This window comes from Lutzomyia longipalpis, chromosome 3 (assembly GCF_024334085.1).
Source record: "Lutzomyia longipalpis isolate SR_M1_2022 chromosome 3, ASM2433408v1".
Classification (NCBI taxonomy): domain Eukaryota; kingdom Metazoa; phylum Arthropoda; class Insecta; order Diptera; family Psychodidae; genus Lutzomyia; species Lutzomyia longipalpis.
In genome coordinates this window covers 16,570,345-16,589,101 of record NC_074709.1, presented here as the reverse complement: position 1 = coordinate 16,589,101, position 18,757 = coordinate 16,570,345, and the positions used below count along the sequence as shown (strand labels likewise).

The 18,757-nt window shown below is 32.4% G+C and overlaps 1 protein-coding gene across 6 annotated transcripts in view; it reads right to left on the bottom strand.

Moving 5' to 3' along the window:
• The window catches only part of LOC129793397 (cAMP-dependent protein kinase type II regulatory subunit), a 109,858-nt gene that overhangs the window by 42,646 nt on the left and 48,455 nt on the right, over positions 1-18,757 (bottom strand). For all 6 annotated transcript variants that reach the window (XM_055833387.1, XM_055833386.1, XM_055833384.1 and 3 more), the window contains exon 2: positions 10,364-10,587. In XM_055833387.1, the coding sequence (XP_055689362.1) occupies positions 10,364-10,574 (211 nt within the window). In that variant the 5' untranslated portion in view covers positions 10,575-10,587. The remainder of the gene's footprint in view (positions 1-10,363; positions 10,588-18,757) is intronic.

Below are 18,757 nucleotides of genomic sequence, written 5' to 3'. Positions count from 1 at the left end.
AGCAGTGGTATCAACGCAGAGTACTCCAGAATAGCTTTGAGGGCAGTTAGTTCTGCGACTCTCAGATATGTCTTCCGTGCTGGTCATGATTTACTTGATGACTCCGTCGAATGTTTCCGGATACTGACTACTAAACTGATTTCTACATCTGAATCAGGTATATTGCGCTGAATGGGATTCAACTCGGTAAGATTTGCTTAAATTCTCACTGCCAAAAAGGCCCAAAAAAATGTAAAAATATTTGTTTTGATTTGCAAGGGGCTGGTTCTATCAACCTCCCTCAGCTTCATTTCGCTGTGGATCACCTGATTCAGATGTAGAAATCACTCCAGAAACGAAAAAATAAACATTTATTTTGACTAGAAAAAAACTCTACAGAAAATGAGCGACAAGTCTACAGAAAACTTTTGAAACATTTTTTATAGGGAAAAAAACGTCGAATGGCGTCGCAATATTTGAATTTTTTGGCAATTTTTATTTGCACTTTTCGATGTGATCCCAGTGGATTTTGGGGAGTTTCTCTCGCGATTCTTCAATGTTTTTTGATCCTCTACAAGATGGAATGGGTTAAAATTGTTCTGCGATAGAGGATCATCCTTCATACATTCCGCCATCAATTCCTTTATTCTTAAAAATAATCACTAGAGGAGCTGTGAGCAAAAGACTTCTAGTGGAAATTTTTAGCAAAGAAAACGATTTAAATTCATTATTCTTTTCAGCATTTTCTTTGGAATTCAAATAAAATATGACTTGAAAATCTTGGCTATATATTTACTATCAGTCATCATTATATATAACTCCGTTTAATAAATTAATAAATTGCAACCTTCTTTTTTCCCTCAATTGCAAGCACGATCTCAAAAGTGGATTAATGTGACTTGTTTTTTTTTGTTGCACTGAAATAAATTCTCCTATCTTAGAGAGAATGATATATATTCTCAAAGCTGAATCCATCCGTTTTTCTTTATATAAGAAAGAGAATAAAAAGCAGAGAAGCTCACAGACAGTGACTCAACAGATACTCAACACACGATGCGATTACTTCTTTTTATGGCAATTATTAGATACGCATTAGAGTCAATATTTGATTTATTTTTCTTCATTTATACACCACGATTGTACCACATGCTGTTCTAGCTTTTGCTGTATGACATAAAACCAATGAGATTCACCGTGTATTTGCCCTTCTCGCCATGCTAGAACTTCATTTAGCAGAAAAAACAAACGTGGCACAATTTCTCAAATCGATTCCACATGAGGTCAACCAAAAGAATTCTATGTGACTACACACGACATGTTTCATCCAACAATATAATACTAAATGTCTATAATGCAATCAAAACATCTCCATTAGTGATCCCAACGTGAGTACATACCAACATACATAAACCTCTTATTCTCCTTGTTAATTTAGAACGAGAATGAAAAAAAAGAAGAACAGCAATTTCTAATTAATGCTGCAAATTGTAAATGCTGAAGCATAATAAATAAATTGCAATAATTGACAAATTGTCGTGTTTAAATAAATTAAATACAACTTGAACTATGTGACTCGAATGGTGTATCATTAAATGCAATTAACTCACATGTTACGATTTATTCTTTTCACATTGCCCCATCGCATTGAGAGTTCTCTTTCCTCGGCGCATTAAATATATACTCTTTCACCTTCTTGTTTTTAGCCTCTCGTCCTCATTGGTGTAAGCTCACGCCATTTGTGGGCAATTTATAATTCACAAGAATTTAATATCACGTCTGGCATCAAGTAAATTTTATGTCACACTTTGAATGATGAAAAGGGTAAGTGAACAGAGGTTAGAGTCTCTTTGCAAAAGTGGTATCAACGCAGAGTACTAGCTTTTTGAATTAAAAATGGAGCATTATGAATATTTATAAGGAAGATTTTCTACCTTGTTTGCTTCATAGGTTGTATATTGGGATCGAAAGATAAATATTTTATCACCTTACACGTGGACAAATTTTTACAATTATAACTCCTCATAGATGGCGTTCATGTAACATGTTATAAAATTAAATAAAATAATTTTATTCTTCGTGTATTAATAAAAATTTAAGTATAAACTTGTGTTTAAAAATATTTTTAAGGAAATATTCTAAACATTTTTTTTGATTGATTGCAATAATTATGTTCATTTTTAGAAGAACCCCTGCGTGTTCATCAACACAGGCACTCATACTTTTAATATCTCCACAGTGTAATTACACAAATGACTAACAATTACTAAATATTGCATTTATTAATATAAACACGTCACGATTAAATTGAAATATTATTAATTCTCCTGAAAGTCATCTCCTCAGGCGCCTTTTAGAGCTCCTGATGTGCGAAATGTAAACTCCTTTCTTATACAATTAAAATTCTTCTGACAAATTTCTTGTAGCGTCATCATTATTCCCCCCATCAATCGTTTGTTTATCTTCATTTCTTTGCCATTCTCTCCCTCGTCCCCTTTGGTGGTTCCCACAGCATCTTCATGCCATATTTATCGCATCATCCACGAAAGAAAGGCGATTTTGGCCACATTGTGGTGTACTCTTTCATACTTCCACCACCACCACAAAGTCACCATCTAACTTACGCGAAGAATCTATTTAAAACACACATCTGTGTAAATATTTACAATCTCGATCGCATCTTCTTTATAACTTTCTCACTCATTCACTTTATATCATTTTATATTATATGTAAATTTCTTGTACCTACATAAAGTCCACGAATTTTTTTAAAAGACATTGAAAATTTTTTTTTTATTTATTCTTTCTAAATGTGTACGAACCAACTAAATAAGTAGAATTATGTTTCAGATTTCGAATAAATTAAATTGCGTTTTGAATGAAAAAAAAATGCATTTTCATAATTTTTCTGAGGACTTTGATGCATAAATAAATTCACATATTTTATTAATATTACCTACAGATAATTTTATGGGTAAACCACACTATTAATTTTATTAAAATACAAACAAAATTTATGTAGAGATATTACCTCATTCGTGGTTACAATAAAAGTTTAAACCGCAACTTTATTTGCAAAGCGAAGTAAAATAGTTTTATGTGGGAAAATAGTTATGAAAATTATTTTTCAACAAAAATTATTCAAAAAAAGTGAAATTCGCTAAAAAAAATATTAGAAAAATGTACAAAAAGAAAAGTTTGAAAATTGCAGATAGAAATGCAAAGTATAGGTTTTCTTCAAAAGTCTAAGAATACTTTCATGCTCAAGCTTTTCATTTTTACAAAACAATATTTCGGTCAAAGATATTTCTTAAGATGAAATACTCTTCTAGTAAAGAATGCAGTACAAAGCACGAAGAGAGAGAAAAACATTCATAAAAGTATTGATAAAAAGTTTTAAAGTTTCTCAAGTAACGAAAACAAAACTTTGTATGTTTTTTTTTTCTAGGAGCGATGTGCATTTATGATTTATTTAGAAAAGAAGCAGCTCACAATTTCTTTATTCTTTTAAATTTATTGAATGATCTTTATTTTATTGTTCTTGAATAGCACTTGCTGAAGAAAGTTTTCTACTTAACCTGCTGGCCGCCAAGACCTTGGAGCTTCCTTAGAGCGCCAAGGTGGGGTCGTTGAACGACCCCAAGAAGGAAGTCGATTTTCTCATAAACCATACAACCGGGAACTGTCGGGTCACTACCTTTAGACTCCTTATATAGTCCTCTTGTCCCTTGCATCACAAATTCGCCACCCGGAAACACGCAGAAGAAGATATTAGGGAAAAACATTTTTCACTCATTTTTCACACTTTCTTCGTGAGAAATTTGCAACGAAGTTGACCGCAACTGCTATTTTTTTTCACTACTTCCCCACATTCCCCTCACTTCCCGCACCGTGATAAATGGCAATATTTCTCGAATATTCTTTATTGTTTTGCACATTTATATGCTTCTAATTATGTTTTATGTTGTTTATGTTACTTATTCGCGATAATTCTGACACTGAGATGGTAAAGTGAGAAAGTAAACACAACCCTTCAACCCCCTTCAACCATATGATTTATGATGTGACTAACTTCATTCTAAGAAATTTTCCGCAGCATGGCCGTTACACCAATTTTTGAATTCCCTTCTTCTACATTTTCCTTAATAACTTTTCTTGTGGTGGACGGATTGAGCTGAAATTTTTACACAACCTCCTCAGATAACCAAAGAACTTATTTCCAAAAGATGGGAATGGTATCTTTTATATTTATTAAGTTATAGCACGAAATATAGGGCTGGGGTCGTTCAACGACCCCGCTTGGCGGCCTAGAGGTTAAATTAGAGCTAGACAGCGAATTTATAGCCTATCAATATATCTGACTACGTAAGAACAATCTACAGGCCAGCCGGATAAATTTTCTCGACACAATTGATATTTTATTACACGTCGCGTAAGAAAATAATTCCCACCTTTGTTATCGCTCTTCAATATGTTTAAAAATCTTGAAAATAACCTTTTTCCCATTTTTTCTACCTCAAGACTGTAACAATAATACAAAACATTATCATCTTTCACTTTTACCCCCAAAAATAAAGTGAAATGGAGCTTTTGGCCAGACGGGTTGGAAGAAGCAAAAAAGGAACTCCTGACAAAATGTCACAGTTTAGCGTAGACGAGCAAGAAAAAACATCATGTATACGGTATAATATGAAATGGAGATACAATATTATTATCTCCTCTATGATATCATATTATTATGACGAGAACCTTCTGCCACATTCTTCCATTTCACAAAGCGTGAGCATACCTGGAAAATGTCTCACTCGCCCATTCCACCCCCATAGCCCCTCCCAAAATGTCTCTCCTTTCACCTTGAGTCACACAAAAAAGGAATTCACGGTCCTCTTCTCTCTTTTTGAAGCTAAACAAAAAGCATCCCCTTTTGGAAATTTGTTCCCATTTAGAAGATAAGCAGTGCGGAGAATTTTAAATTCATGTGATGAATTTAGCAAAAAAAAATGATAATAAAGATTCAGAGAAAGATGAAAAAAATTAGAAAAGTAATGTCTCAGTCTCTTTGGCTGCTGGCGTCGTCAGCATTAAATTATTGTCTCAAGAGCATCACTTGCAATTTCTTGAAATATACCTTATATATAGCACAAAAAGGTAAAGTGAAGAAGTTTCCTGAACTTTATCTCACACTATACAAGAACTCTGACGTCCTATTACCATTCATTTGAATAGCAGTCAGCTTCAATTCATTTCCTCATCTCCCTTTTCTATAGGTATATGTATATACAGATACGCGTCTTCTTCCTTTTCACGAATCCTCAACATTTGAATGTGGATAAAATCTGGCAAAAGGGATTTTCTTTTCTCCATTATCGCACACGCACCGCACGTCCAAATGGAACTCCTATATAAAGTCCTTATTTAAGAATGTCCAAAATGTTTTAAAAGCCCCCGGAGATTGAAGGTTAAAATGGTGTGACCTTTTTTTTTTCAAGCGAAAGCTCACCAGCACCCCCTTGAAAACTTTCCCTCTATGTACGTAAGACCCTTTCTTCTTCTTCATCATCATCTCTGACCTATTGAATTTTATTACAGAAATATTTTACGTTCATAAGTTTTTCAGACTTGGTATAATACTAAAATAAACCATAGCAAAATAAATTACCTTCCCCCACGTGCCCCATTTCAACATCCCTGCGGAGAAGTTACATCCCCGCATATAGCCTTGAATGATGAAATGATATCATTATGTTTTTGGGGAATAAAACTGTGTGCAACCACTAAAAGGGTCTCTATGGTTTGCCGAATAGCAGCAGTTTATTAAAATAATGAGAAATACAAGGAATGCTAACATTCTGCATGTCAAATTGAAAAGAAATTAGTGTAATTAACACGACGTTTTTTAGAATGCAAACAGCTCAGGATCGAATACAGAATTTCTTTACATTTTAAAATTTTTACTTGAACTTTTTTTTTTTAAACAAACTGCATTTATTCATAAATTAAGAAAAAGCAATCTTTTTCAATACATATGTGCAAGTACATAACAAACTGTTACAGCAAATATTTACAAGAATATGAATTTTTTATTGGTAAGAAAATTGGATTTATCTCAAAGAGAACCATTTTCAGATCAATGCAAGACATCAAGAAAGAAGAGCAACTTATAGAAGCACAAAAATAAATATAAATAAAAATTTCTCCTCGCATATATTGTCATTTTTCATATATGAGCACCTAATACACTATACATCAACCGTGTAGCGAGAAAGAGAATATTGTTGAGCTTCTATTTATAGTAAGAAATCAACTCCCACTTGTTTTATATACCTCTCTACCATTTTTCCACCTTTAGCAACCCCTTTTTATACAACATTGGCTAAATGTTGCATTAAATTGGAGCTATTTGTGTGGCTTTTAAATAAAAGTTGCCGGCAATTAATTAACCAACTAACCATCTAGACAAGAAATTTGATATTGCTTTGCGTGCAATTTTTTTTCTACATTATACCTTCGTGGAAAATTCACATAGTAAAGGTTGTGCGATATCTACCTACATACATACGGAGGGAAATTTAGCCATATAGCATTGATTTTTCTCCATGCTGACGTCCTTTTTGGCTTCCTGGCAACGTTTTAGCGACCTTTCACCTAATGTTTTACTAACATTCATTAATATTCTGGATGGTATTGTCTTGCACTACCTACATTTTCATTTGTCCAAGGATAAGTAATTTGCTTGGTATGCTATTTGTGAGAGACAAATGACTTTTAAGTTTCGTTGTTATGATAAATTCCTGAAGTTATCGTTGGGATTGTGGATGTTACGTGGGTTCCTCTCAAAGAGAATCATTTTGGAGCTAACATGAGAAATACTTTACAGTACATTCCTTTAGGTGTGGAAGCCTTAGTTTTTACTTTTAAATGTACAAACAATTTTTTTGTACATTTTTCTTTAGTTTTCTCAAATAAAATCAAGATTTTTTTTCCTTTAATTTTATCAAATAATGGGCCTTATTCAGCGACCAAGAAACTCTTCAAATCTTTGAATTTTGTACTGACATTTCAAGATTTCAAGCGTATTTCAAGGGTTTCTTGGTCGCTGAATAAGACCCAATAATTTAGTTATTTAAAGCAATTCAAGAAATCTTCGTTATTTACTCAGCATATGTTTGAGAGACTTTTTGGTCAAATTAATTTGAGATTAAAGTCAATATTGATATTGCCAAAAGTGTTTCAAAAAAAAATCCTCTAAAAACAAATATAATGTACAAAATGTGGAGACTTTTAACGAAAATACACTCTTATTTCTAAGAATAGAAATATCTCCGGACGGCTATTTTATCATATCTTCCTCTTTCTCTTTTCTCAAATCAATTTGATAGCTTGACGTTGAAAACAATTTAATGGAAAGGTTTTATTACATTTTTCTCCATGAAATTGATTCAAAAAATTAAACTTTAAAACTCTATTAATTTTCTACTCTTCATGTAGAATTTTTTGCTGTGATATAAACACCCACTGTTTTATTCTTTTTTTCACTTCCGCTTATTACAGAGTATTTCACATAACTTGATTAAATGTATGAATGTATAAATTTAGAGAGCATATATAGGGAGAGTTGTAAAAGTTAAATGCCAAATGTCAAGTGAATTACATGCACAAGTTCAAATATTACATGCCATGGGAATTCTTCCTGTTCTTATTTAACCCACACACGAAGAAAACCATTCTGATTTTAAATTATTTTCTTGTTTATTAAATTTTTGAATTCTCGACAATTTTGAAGAGAATATTTTCTAAAAGGGTGACTTTTACTTAAAACTTTCCCCGAAAATCTACGTAAATTTCTTCAAAATTTCCACTTCTCAGAGATTCTTCCTTTAGATAGATTTTCTTATATTGAGGGAAATAGAAATTCCAATCCCTTTTTGAAACTCTCGCATTTTCACAGCGGAAATGTGAATTTTCACAAAATTATTCCAAGGAAATGATTTATTTACGTACACGGAAGTAAAATATGTATTTTGTATTCATGTATATGGAGTTGACAAAATCATGCTGAAATTGATAAAATAATAAATAATTTTTCAACAATTTCTCCATTCATAATCCACCCCCGTATATATCCAAGCATTTCCAACTCAATTGACCTTCATTCAATTTAAATTTAATCTTATATTGCTTCGTATTTTTTCTTGAGATCATACGACGCAAAGACAAATACTAAATTGCCCCAAATTAGTACCACGAGTTTATAAGGAGAGAAAAACTTTTCCATTATGAATTTTTGGGCAAAAGTAATACGTCCCCATGAATTTGAGCATTAACATTTTGTCTCCGCAATTTCCCGCGTATATTTTCTGCAAAATTTTAAATGAGTCTACAAATGAGAGAAAGTTAAAGTTTAATTTTTCACCAGCGTACGATCCTATATATACCTACTTCTTTTTATTCTCTTCCAGAAACAGAAGAACGCGTGCGTTTTGTAAACTCAATTTGATATTTTCACCAAGATATACTAAAATTTATCTCTCCAAACTTTTCTCTTAGGAATGATAAAAGAAAGAAAAAAAAACATGAAGAAATGGAAAGGAAAAAAGTACATAAGAAACTTCTCTATTAACTTCCATGAGATTATTTTAAATTCAAGAATTTGGGGTGGTCTCTTTTTTTTTGCTGTCACGCACGCAGAAAAATGTTTCTTTATTTCGTAGATTTTTTTTTTAGGAAACTCTAAATTAGTTGTAAATCTGAATTATTCTTGGTTTAAAAACTCAACATATTTTCGTTTTGTTAGCAGCTTTGATTTATCGGTTCTGGAAGAGAGAAATTTTGTAGGTTTTCAAGCCTCAAATGCTGCTTGGTCAATAAAAATTTAAGAACAAAATCCATAAATATAAAATCTCAAAATTTTCTTGAAAACAGATTCCTTAGAATTTAAGATTTATTAAGTACGTTTTATATATCCCGAAGGGTACGGATACTCTGACAACCCGACTTTACAGTCAAGACAAGTTTTATAAAACTTTTTTTTTGCTTTTTAAATTGAGCAATTTACGAGTCCATTCTAGTCAAAATATTTAAGAATTCAAATTTTGTAATAAAAAGCATAAATAATTTACTATTTAAAAATAGCAAGAAATCCGATAAAAAACGGCATCAAAATTATCATGACAAAGATTTCTAAAAATAATAAAAGAGTCATCGAGTATTATAAAATAATTCAATCGCGGGTTGTTTCTCTAAAACCATTTATGTACAAAAAAAAAGAACAACAATATAAAGTTTTGCTTTAAGACTCTATCAATACCTAGGTATTTTTTTCTCTCAAATGTCTGGCGGTTGCCTCCAACTTTTCTTGTACATACACATTTTAACCAAAAAAAAAGCTCGTCTCTAACATACATTTTGTAGAGAAATCGCGTGACATTCGTTCATTTAATGCACTTTGGCCCGTGTCACAGTCTTGTATTTCATATTTTTCTGTCTACCCCCAATGAGAGTTATAAAAGTAGTTGCTCTAACATGCCACCTTCTATGTAGAGTTACATGTTCCATAAAAAAAAAGTCTGTTGCAAAAATAAAATATATAGTATTGTATGAAGAAGATAAAGGGGTTGGGTAAACACTGAAAATGTTCAATTTGACGTTCCTTGAGGTTTGCGCGAGCTTCTCCCTCTCGACGTCAGTGTTGAATGGAAATTCACGAAGTATTTCCGATATAGAGGAAAGTTTTATGTTAGTTTTCTTGTATTCTTCCTTTCGTTCTTCTTCTGTTGTTGCTTTTACGCTAAAAATGACGAAGTAGTGAGAATCTACGATAGGGTAAATATTGAATGTAGGGTATTTCACAAGAAAGAGAATTAATTCAATTAAAATAAATTAAATTATCTGAAAAAAAATTATCTTTCCATTTGTGTTGATTTTTTTTGCAAAATATCTCTTAAAAAATTTAATTTGAAAATTGCTTTTCCAAATCCCATCAATAAAAAAGAAATCCAACCCTTTAGTCTATTTTGTACACAAGAAAAATCACATATATCATAAAAAATGGTACCTATCCCGAAAAGGGTGGAGAAAACCCTCTGGAAAGAAAATTCGTGTGATGTTTTCGCAAACTTTCACCTTCATATTGGGAAACCTCATACATATACGTAGTAGATAGATAGGTTATATAAAATCAATTTCTCAAACTACCAATTGATGCACTACTGAAGTTGTTTTTCTCCTTCATTTTTTTTTTGCTCGCAGCATTAAATTTTCAGTTAAGGGATTCATCAAATTCGTGATGTGGGTATAAAAAAATATCACAAGAACGAAGCTGAGATATGTTCTCTTATTTTTTATCAAGACTCATATCAATTTATTTATTTTTTTTAGTCAAACTTACCTTCCTCCTGAGACATGACACTTTCATCTGGTGAGGGTGCCTCAACGGCCACCATGTTTGTTTTACGATTCTCTTGGAGTCGTGTAAAAAATTCTACTGCATAATCCACCACATCACCTGGCTGCTCCAAGAGATAGGCTATTGAGAATTCTAGTAGGACATCACGAAGGCCGTCAGGAACTTGAATCCGTTGCTTCGTTTGGTTAGACATATCGTGAAGCCGTCTGCAAAAGAATACACGTGTGTGGTGAGAGAAATGAAGAAAAAAAAAACATAAAGCAAATAGTCTTGGCAATACATTCCAATTCTCCTCTCTCTCTCCCCTTCACCACCCCATATAGTATAGTAAAATGTGTCGAGTGAAAATGCAAAAGGAAAAACCAACTGGGTAAATGTTAAATTCAGCTTATGCCGACCAAATTTAAATATTCACGTGGTATTTGCAGAGAGACAGAGAGAGGAGAGTAGACGGGATAGAATGTTGGATTGTATTTGCATACATACTTTCAACACAGAAAGTCATCATAGTCACGAGAAGAAAAAAAATTGATAAAAAACAGAAGATGTGGGTATTTAATACAGTGCTAGTAATAATTTTTGTCCCTATAATTTTCCTTTCGAGCTAATTATAAATAAAAATTAAAATACTTTTCTTGTATTTTGTCCCCAAACTCCTTCTTCTGATAAAATCTGAAACTGTGGATGAAAATAAAGAATTAGTGCTGTGACTGGCTAAAAAATTCAGGCACATCGTTTTCATCGGTTTATTGCTTAGGTTAAGACTAGAGGTTACTGCAATGTTCATTGTTTCTCATACTTTTTTGTGGTTTCTTGTGTTCTGTGGAACTTCTGAATTATTTTAAGATTCTTTGCGTTTTGCGAAAATCATTTTTTTATTTGAATAAGAGGATGCCATCATCCATGATGATTCCCCTGCGAAAATATTATAGATTATTTCTGATCTTTATAGTTTTATCCTTGTTTCTCATATTCCATTGTATATTCCACTCATATAAGTTTTTCATATTTTCCAGAAGTAGTTAGTTGCTTAACTAGCATTTTAATAACACATGTATACTATAAAAAAAATTTGCAGACATTTTTTTTTGAATTTCATTTTATTTAAAATATCGGGACGGAAATTCTTACTTCTACTTTCCACAATTATATTCTCTCTATGGAAATTCATATTCTCTGATTACATTCGTCAGGCTAAATGAAAATTCTATTGTGTAGATTTTTTTATGTCATTTGAGCTTTATTCTCGGCGGTCTCTGTCTTTCATTGTGAAACCCGTGTGTTGAAAATATAAAAAAAACTCACAGGAAGGTGACATTTGATGAAAAATTTTCACCAGAAGATTAATGTAATTGATGATATTGAAGTTCTCTCTACGTTTTCATTTTCCATTCTTTTCCAACTTCTCGTTTTTTTTTGTTGTTGCAAAAGCTCGTCTCGCACTATCCTTTCCCTCGTGGTATTGTCATTGAATTTTATGAATACGTGGAATAATAAAGTTTTATGTATGCAGAATTTAAGCCATAAATAGACATGAAAATGGCATTTCAGCTTTTCTCATCTCGCATTGTACATAACTTCCTTCCTCCTTTTGTTCAAAACGCCTCCTCCTAGCTCCGTGTTCCCCTTGTTATATCTGTGTTTTCTTCTGATAGAAATTTTATGCTTGAAAATTGAGAGAGAGAAAAAAAGCACCGTTGGGCGTATTAATTAAAATCAATGGGGGAAAATTCGCAAAGAATTTTAAACACCATTCTTTTGGGTGAAAAGCAATTAATTGGAATTCCACGATGAGTTCTTAATCTTTTTCTGGAGCAGATGGGCAAAATTTTCTTTCATTTTTTTTTCACTAGAATTTCCCATTGAACTGCCATGTATGAAAAGTTTTATATATGTATTTGATGAACTTTTTCAAGGGTACTTTTGAGCATGGAAAGCTTCAACTTTCTTCCCATATTGCACCACAGATATGTATATGTACGTTGTTCCTTCTTGTTAAGTTGAGTGCTCTCTTGAAGCAAGATATTTCGCATTTTCTCCTGCCACAGTGGTGGTGAATTTAACAAAAAAATACTGTTTTTTTCTTACAGAATTTTATAAGTTTACAGCATTATAAACTTAAAATTGTAAAGAGATTCTTAACCAAATAATTATTCAGACAGATCCCTTATATTCCTCGACATATTTTTTCGAAGAGATTTTTAGTTACAAAACTGAAACAATTCTTGAGATTTTTATCTTAAATATCAATAGCTTTTTGAAGCTTCTTTACAAAAAAAAAAAAAAAGATTTCTCATGTAAAGGAAATGTATTGCGTGTGACTGAAATATCTTGTTCCTCCACATCAATTAAAAAGTTATTCCCCCCAAATTTTTCTTTCCTTCACAGAAAGCTTCTCAGGCGAGACACACACATACTGTAGGGAGAACCAACCTCCCATATCAACATTATCCTCCTCATAAAACACCGCATATCTCATCCTGTGATCTTCTTACTATATATGCATACGTACTACACACATATTACATACATGCCCTTGCTCTCAGTCAGTACCTCGATATCTGTCTCCCAGGGACCGTGAATTTTATTGCAGAGCGGCGGAAAATATTTGCACAATATGGGGACCATTGAATTACAACATAATTGAGGTGTGCGACAGAGTGAGATCTATACATAAGTGGTGATTTGTGTGCTATACTCTAGAATAAGGGAGACAAGGAATAAACTTTCCATCCACCCCCACAATTCCCAGGGATCACAAAATTTTAATGACATCCCCCCTGTGTACATTTCTTTCGCAATAATTCCATCCATGGCACATGGATTCCAAGAAGAGTGAAACACATCCAATAAATCGCCAAACATTTACACTCACAGCCCGCACGTATTAATCCCCTAGGAGAATTCATCCAGCTTGGCAACTTAACAATGTAATTGCATTCCAGCGTAAATTTGCCATCAAATAAAACAATATACTTAGCACGATATTTTAATGAAAATTACCCCCCTTCCACCCTATTTTACTTTATCCCCCTATCCCCTTAAATGAAATTAATAATTCAGTGTATAAATTCTGTCTTTTTGAAGGATTCTCCCCATCGCAATTGTCCCAGGGAAAATCAAGGAGCTCTTTCTTTAGCTGTGAGAAAATTCCCCCGCGAACACTCTCCCTTTTTCAGAGGCACAAACACACACAAGGATATAGCTTCAATGCCGAGGATAGACATAAAAGTGAAAAGAGAAGAAAAGAAAAAAATCAGCGTAAAATTCAGTCAACGTTCGCAGAAATCAATTTTCCCCAAGTTAGAACTTCCAAATTTCAATTCAAGCATTTTCTACTTCAAAATGAAGAGACTTCTCCGATCTGAGTTGAAATTATAATGCAAGATTTTTTTCCTAGATTAAAGATTAAAAAAAAAATACTTGCTATTTTTAGTTCAATAAAGTAGAAGAATTATAAAATATTGTAAGAATTTGTAAGATTCTTTTTTAGGTTATATGATTAACCGAGATGAACAAGATGAAAGTAACAGAAAAAAGATATTTTGAAAAGAAAAGAATTTACTTTTTTATTGTAATTACTTAATTTGTTGCTTTTTGGATGATTTTTTTCTGGGTATTTCTACGGCACAATGCAAAAATTTGGAAAAAATACTAATATTATAAATCAATTTCAAAATGAATTTTTTTTTATAATTTTACATTTTAGGTCATGTTTATAAGATTATAGGGGAGACCGGGGTAAAAAAAGTCAATTTGCATAAATCCTTATCTGCAGGATTCCCCAAGGACAAGAAAATTTCCTCAATAAGTCATTCTTATAGGAAATTTCCTTGCCTACAACTTTGTCTCAGACCACTTTTCTCTATCTCCCCGGGAAATATGAGTTTTCGAGCTTTTCCTAAACCCTTCCGCTTCTGACTTTTTTTAAACGCGGCGGGTAAATATAGTCACCAGTTGGCTAAATAAAGTCGGTCGAATTTTCCGACATTTCCAATGATTTCCCACCTGAGAGATTGACAGTAGTTGATAGCTAAACTTCTCACCTTTTGATCCGCGACAAGGAATTTCACTTTTATACGCACTAAAACAGAGAATTTTGCGATTTTCTCAATCACGCTATTTTGCAACAAATGGATAGAAAATATGTCAAAAATTTCGAACTCCCATATGATTTACATGGGTTGACCCGATCTACCCCAAGGGGTATGCTTTGATTCAAATAATTGTTCAGAAAAATCATTAAAAGTTATTGAAAAATACACCTTGGCAACGTTTTCTGAAGTAACCTAGCTAGTGAGAAAAATTATCAGATTGGAAAATTGCTGAAGGAAAACTTCGGAAAACTCGTTTTTCTCAATACGCAAAAGTTTAGGAAATGGGCCAAAAATTTATTTTCATTTTTAACTCCTAAAGTACTGATCGGATAACCTCCAAATTACTGTCAAAAATTGTAGGTGTATAGGGCTTTCCACCCTATTTTTTTCCGATTTTTCCGATTTATAACTTGGGAGAAATTGGCATTTGAAAATTCGAAAATGACTATTTTTACCCCGGTCTCCCCTACATATGAATTTTTTTCCGAACATTTACAAGTTACTCCGCAGTACCTATACTATTTAAGTTTAATTTAATTATCTTTAACTATCTTCTCCTCAACTCTACTTGTTGAGAGGTTCCCTTGGAAAATATTTGAGTGGCAATTAATTTGAATATTTCGCTACAAATATGAAATAAAAAAATACATTCACCGTGAATTGGGAGCAAAAATGATTTTTTTTCTATAGAACGCAGTAAAATTTGTTTACATAAACGAATTAATTTTGAGCTGAAACGTTAGAGAATAAAATTATCAAATTGAGTGAAAATTATATATTTTCTGCCTCTCTTAGTTTTCACACACCACTCATTCCATCCACATTGATTCCTAATTATCAACCATACCATGCAATTTTCACAAGATTATGTGTGTCGCTGCACGATCTCTCTCTCTAATCTTATCACAGAGCGACTACAATATTCCCTCGTCTCCTCTTCGTAGCCAAAGCTTTTCCTCCCAATTCATTCTCTATAATACATATAATTTAGTGTCGTCAAATGCTGAATTATATAGGCAACAGAGGAGGTGAAAAAAAAACTCTCGCGCTGGTATCAGGCAATAAACAAAGAATTATCTCATAATATAAAATGCGTGTAAAGTCACCGTGAAAAAAAAATCGCGAGAGGAAAAGTGTGTGTGTTCGTGCAGAAAATTGGTTCGTCACGATCTTCCATATCGGAGCTACAAACATCCAAACCAAGAGAATATTATTAGTTCAATTTCAAGCTCTTTGCACGAGATTCTATCCGCCGCACAATCTTCTTCCTTCACCCGTGCTCTATTTATTCCAACATTTTCCTCTTACTAATGGTACCTCTAAATTCTTCCAAATTCTCTCTCTCTTTGGTTCAACACCCACTTGTTTTCATCTTCGCGGATTCAATTATATCCCGAGGAATTTTCCTCTCTTTACACCTTTTTGTCTCCGTTATAAAAAGTGCGATAGAAAAAATTATTTTATAGCAGGATTCTCCTTTTGGTGGAAAGGAAATTATCCAAAATCAACCACATTTTCTACGCTCATGTCCTCCATTCTCTTTTTTCTTTCCTATTTCATTCATATACATATGTATCTTGGATCTTTCTTCCTGGGATGACGTAGCACGTCTGCCTTTCAGTAAAAAAGAACTTGATTTTCTGACCATTTATTTATCAAGTTTTTGATCTGTGTAAAATTAAAAATCTTTTTTTCTTTTCAATTCATTTTTGACTTGGACATTTTCTAATAAAAAACTAATTTTCTAGATTTTATAGAAATCGAGACTCCACTGCAATAAAACGTGAGAGTACAAAGGAGTCTATTAATTAGTACCAATATAGTTAGACTTATTTTTATGACCTCATTAACTAATGTGATGCCAGAAATAGGTATAGGTATTGTAAAAGTTAATTAACCATTCAAGAAAGCTCAATAGAATTATCCTTATCATTATTGTGATAAGCTAGAAAAAAATTCAGAATTGATTATTTGCAGTAAAATAAATAAAATATGTGACGTCGATGCTTCCGTCCTTCAAATTGTAGATTTATTGATCATTTTAGTTGAAATTCTTTCTAAGAATTTTCAAGTGTTTTCTTTTGAAATGTCTAAGTAAATATCTAAATTAATTAAATTTATTGATCTTGATAATTTATTAATTTTGTTCTATTTCAAGAAATATTAAATGTGTGTACATACAAGGAAAAGTCCGATTTTAATCATTTTTGACACCGTTTTCAAAATATTTTTTGTTCTTGTAAATTTTCTCTTTCAAAAGCTTTTTTTTGGAGTTTTAACCTTAAAAAATTTTCGTCTTTGAATTTCATTTGACGGAGACAAAGTACTTCTTGTATTGTGAATAGACTCCTTCTATTACCTGTGCCCTGTTAGGACGTTTGCAAAAAATAAAATCATTCCAATTTTTCGAAACTTATTTCTTAGAGCAGAACAAATAATTTTTATTTTACATAAATTTCGCGTGCATTGTGTGTAATTTTAGGAGCTTCAACTGTCTCTCAGTGTAATTACATTTGTATTTATTTTTGCATTGATTAAATATTTACTTTTGACTATAGGTTGCAAAATAAATTATGTATTTTTTTGATTAAATAAAATTGACTTTAATACTTTTATTAAATTCTCCAAATGACTCTGTCAGTTGATTGCAATTATCAATCACGAGGGTGGGAGCTTTACGTCAGTTAAGACAACATGCAATTCATTTCCTTTCTCTGTATTCTCATCCCATCCAAATGCTGTATTTTGCCACCACATAACACACAATGATTTAAACAAAATTCCAACAAAATTAATCATTGATAATTGAGATGCAGCCACAAAAATATATCGTATTGAAATTATTAATTAGAAGAGAAATAAATTGATATGTTCATAGGTACTATATATAATAAATTACCTTTCATCATTTGTCATAATTTATTTAGCACACCACATAAATGCAAATAGAGAGAGAGACTTTTAATTTATTCACTATTGTACGAATTCATACCAAACATTCATTTTAATTTTCCAAACATTATATTGATTGCTTTTCTGCTTCAAGTGCAGCGTTATATAAATTTATTTTACAACCACCACACATTTATAGGGAAGTTATTTTTGGGATAAAATTCCACCCTCCGGAAGCTAAAATATAATTCTTGACAAAATGTATATAGCGTGTCGTGGTGTTAATAAAAGATCATTGTACAAATATCTCTTCGTGTGTGGACACCCACGTTTTTTTTGCCCTAATTGGGGCGAATATGGGTATGAAGACAAATTAATTAGTGATCCCTGACTTAATCTTCCTTTTCACAATTTCTTTTTCTTTTTTCTTTTAAAGAGAAAAAAATAAAACGCGTTTTATTGTTATTTCTGCTGGCGAAGAGAAAGGACATTCAGTCGGTATTGCAATAATGGGCTTTCCATGTGAAATACAAGAATGAATATTGTGGGAATAAGAGATCCTGGGATTGAAGGTACTTTCACTCATCGCAGATTCAAGTGGATGCGAAGAAGAGGCGTACAAGTGAAGTAAATTTTCCTCCTGGGAATTCATGTTGCAAAAGAAGAGAAAGCTCTTCTTCTTAGAAAATGCTCTCAGACATAATGATTCTTCTTCTCACTTTTACTACATACAGCCCATGAGAAATAATCCTTCAATTTCGAACCTAATTAACAGCATCCTTCACATCTTCTTCTCACCCCTCCCAACGCCCTCTCAATATCAACGAGCGAAATTCAATCGAAGTACTTTAGTTTTTTTTTCCTATTCTCAATTCCACGCTTAAAAACGCGAAGCAAAAGTCTCTGAAGAGAAATAAAGATTCGTTATCAGTGGCATATAAAACAATAAATTTACATTTTGATAAAAAAAATTCTCCACACACAGTGTTTACTTCCCGCTCATACATTGTTGGTTCTAAATGTTAATTTAGGAGTCAAGTTATGAAATATATACACACAGCAGAAGTTTAGTTTCAGCGAATGTTTATCACTTAATTCACCTTCTCTCCACATGAAGCTCTTAATCCTAAATCCATAGAGAGAGAGAGCTGGAGCTTTAATCAACCACTACCAGCTCACGCTACAAAACTAAAATGTTTGTTAGGTGAAATATTTTGCATTCCACATGGGAATTTTGTTCAGATAATAGATTATATTTCAACTTTGATTGCAAATATAATGATTGATGACCTTACACGCGGGAGTAATTCGTCAACGGATAATCAGATAAATTCAATTTACACGAGGAACGTGACTTTTTGCTTTATTAAAAGTTGAGAGAAAAATA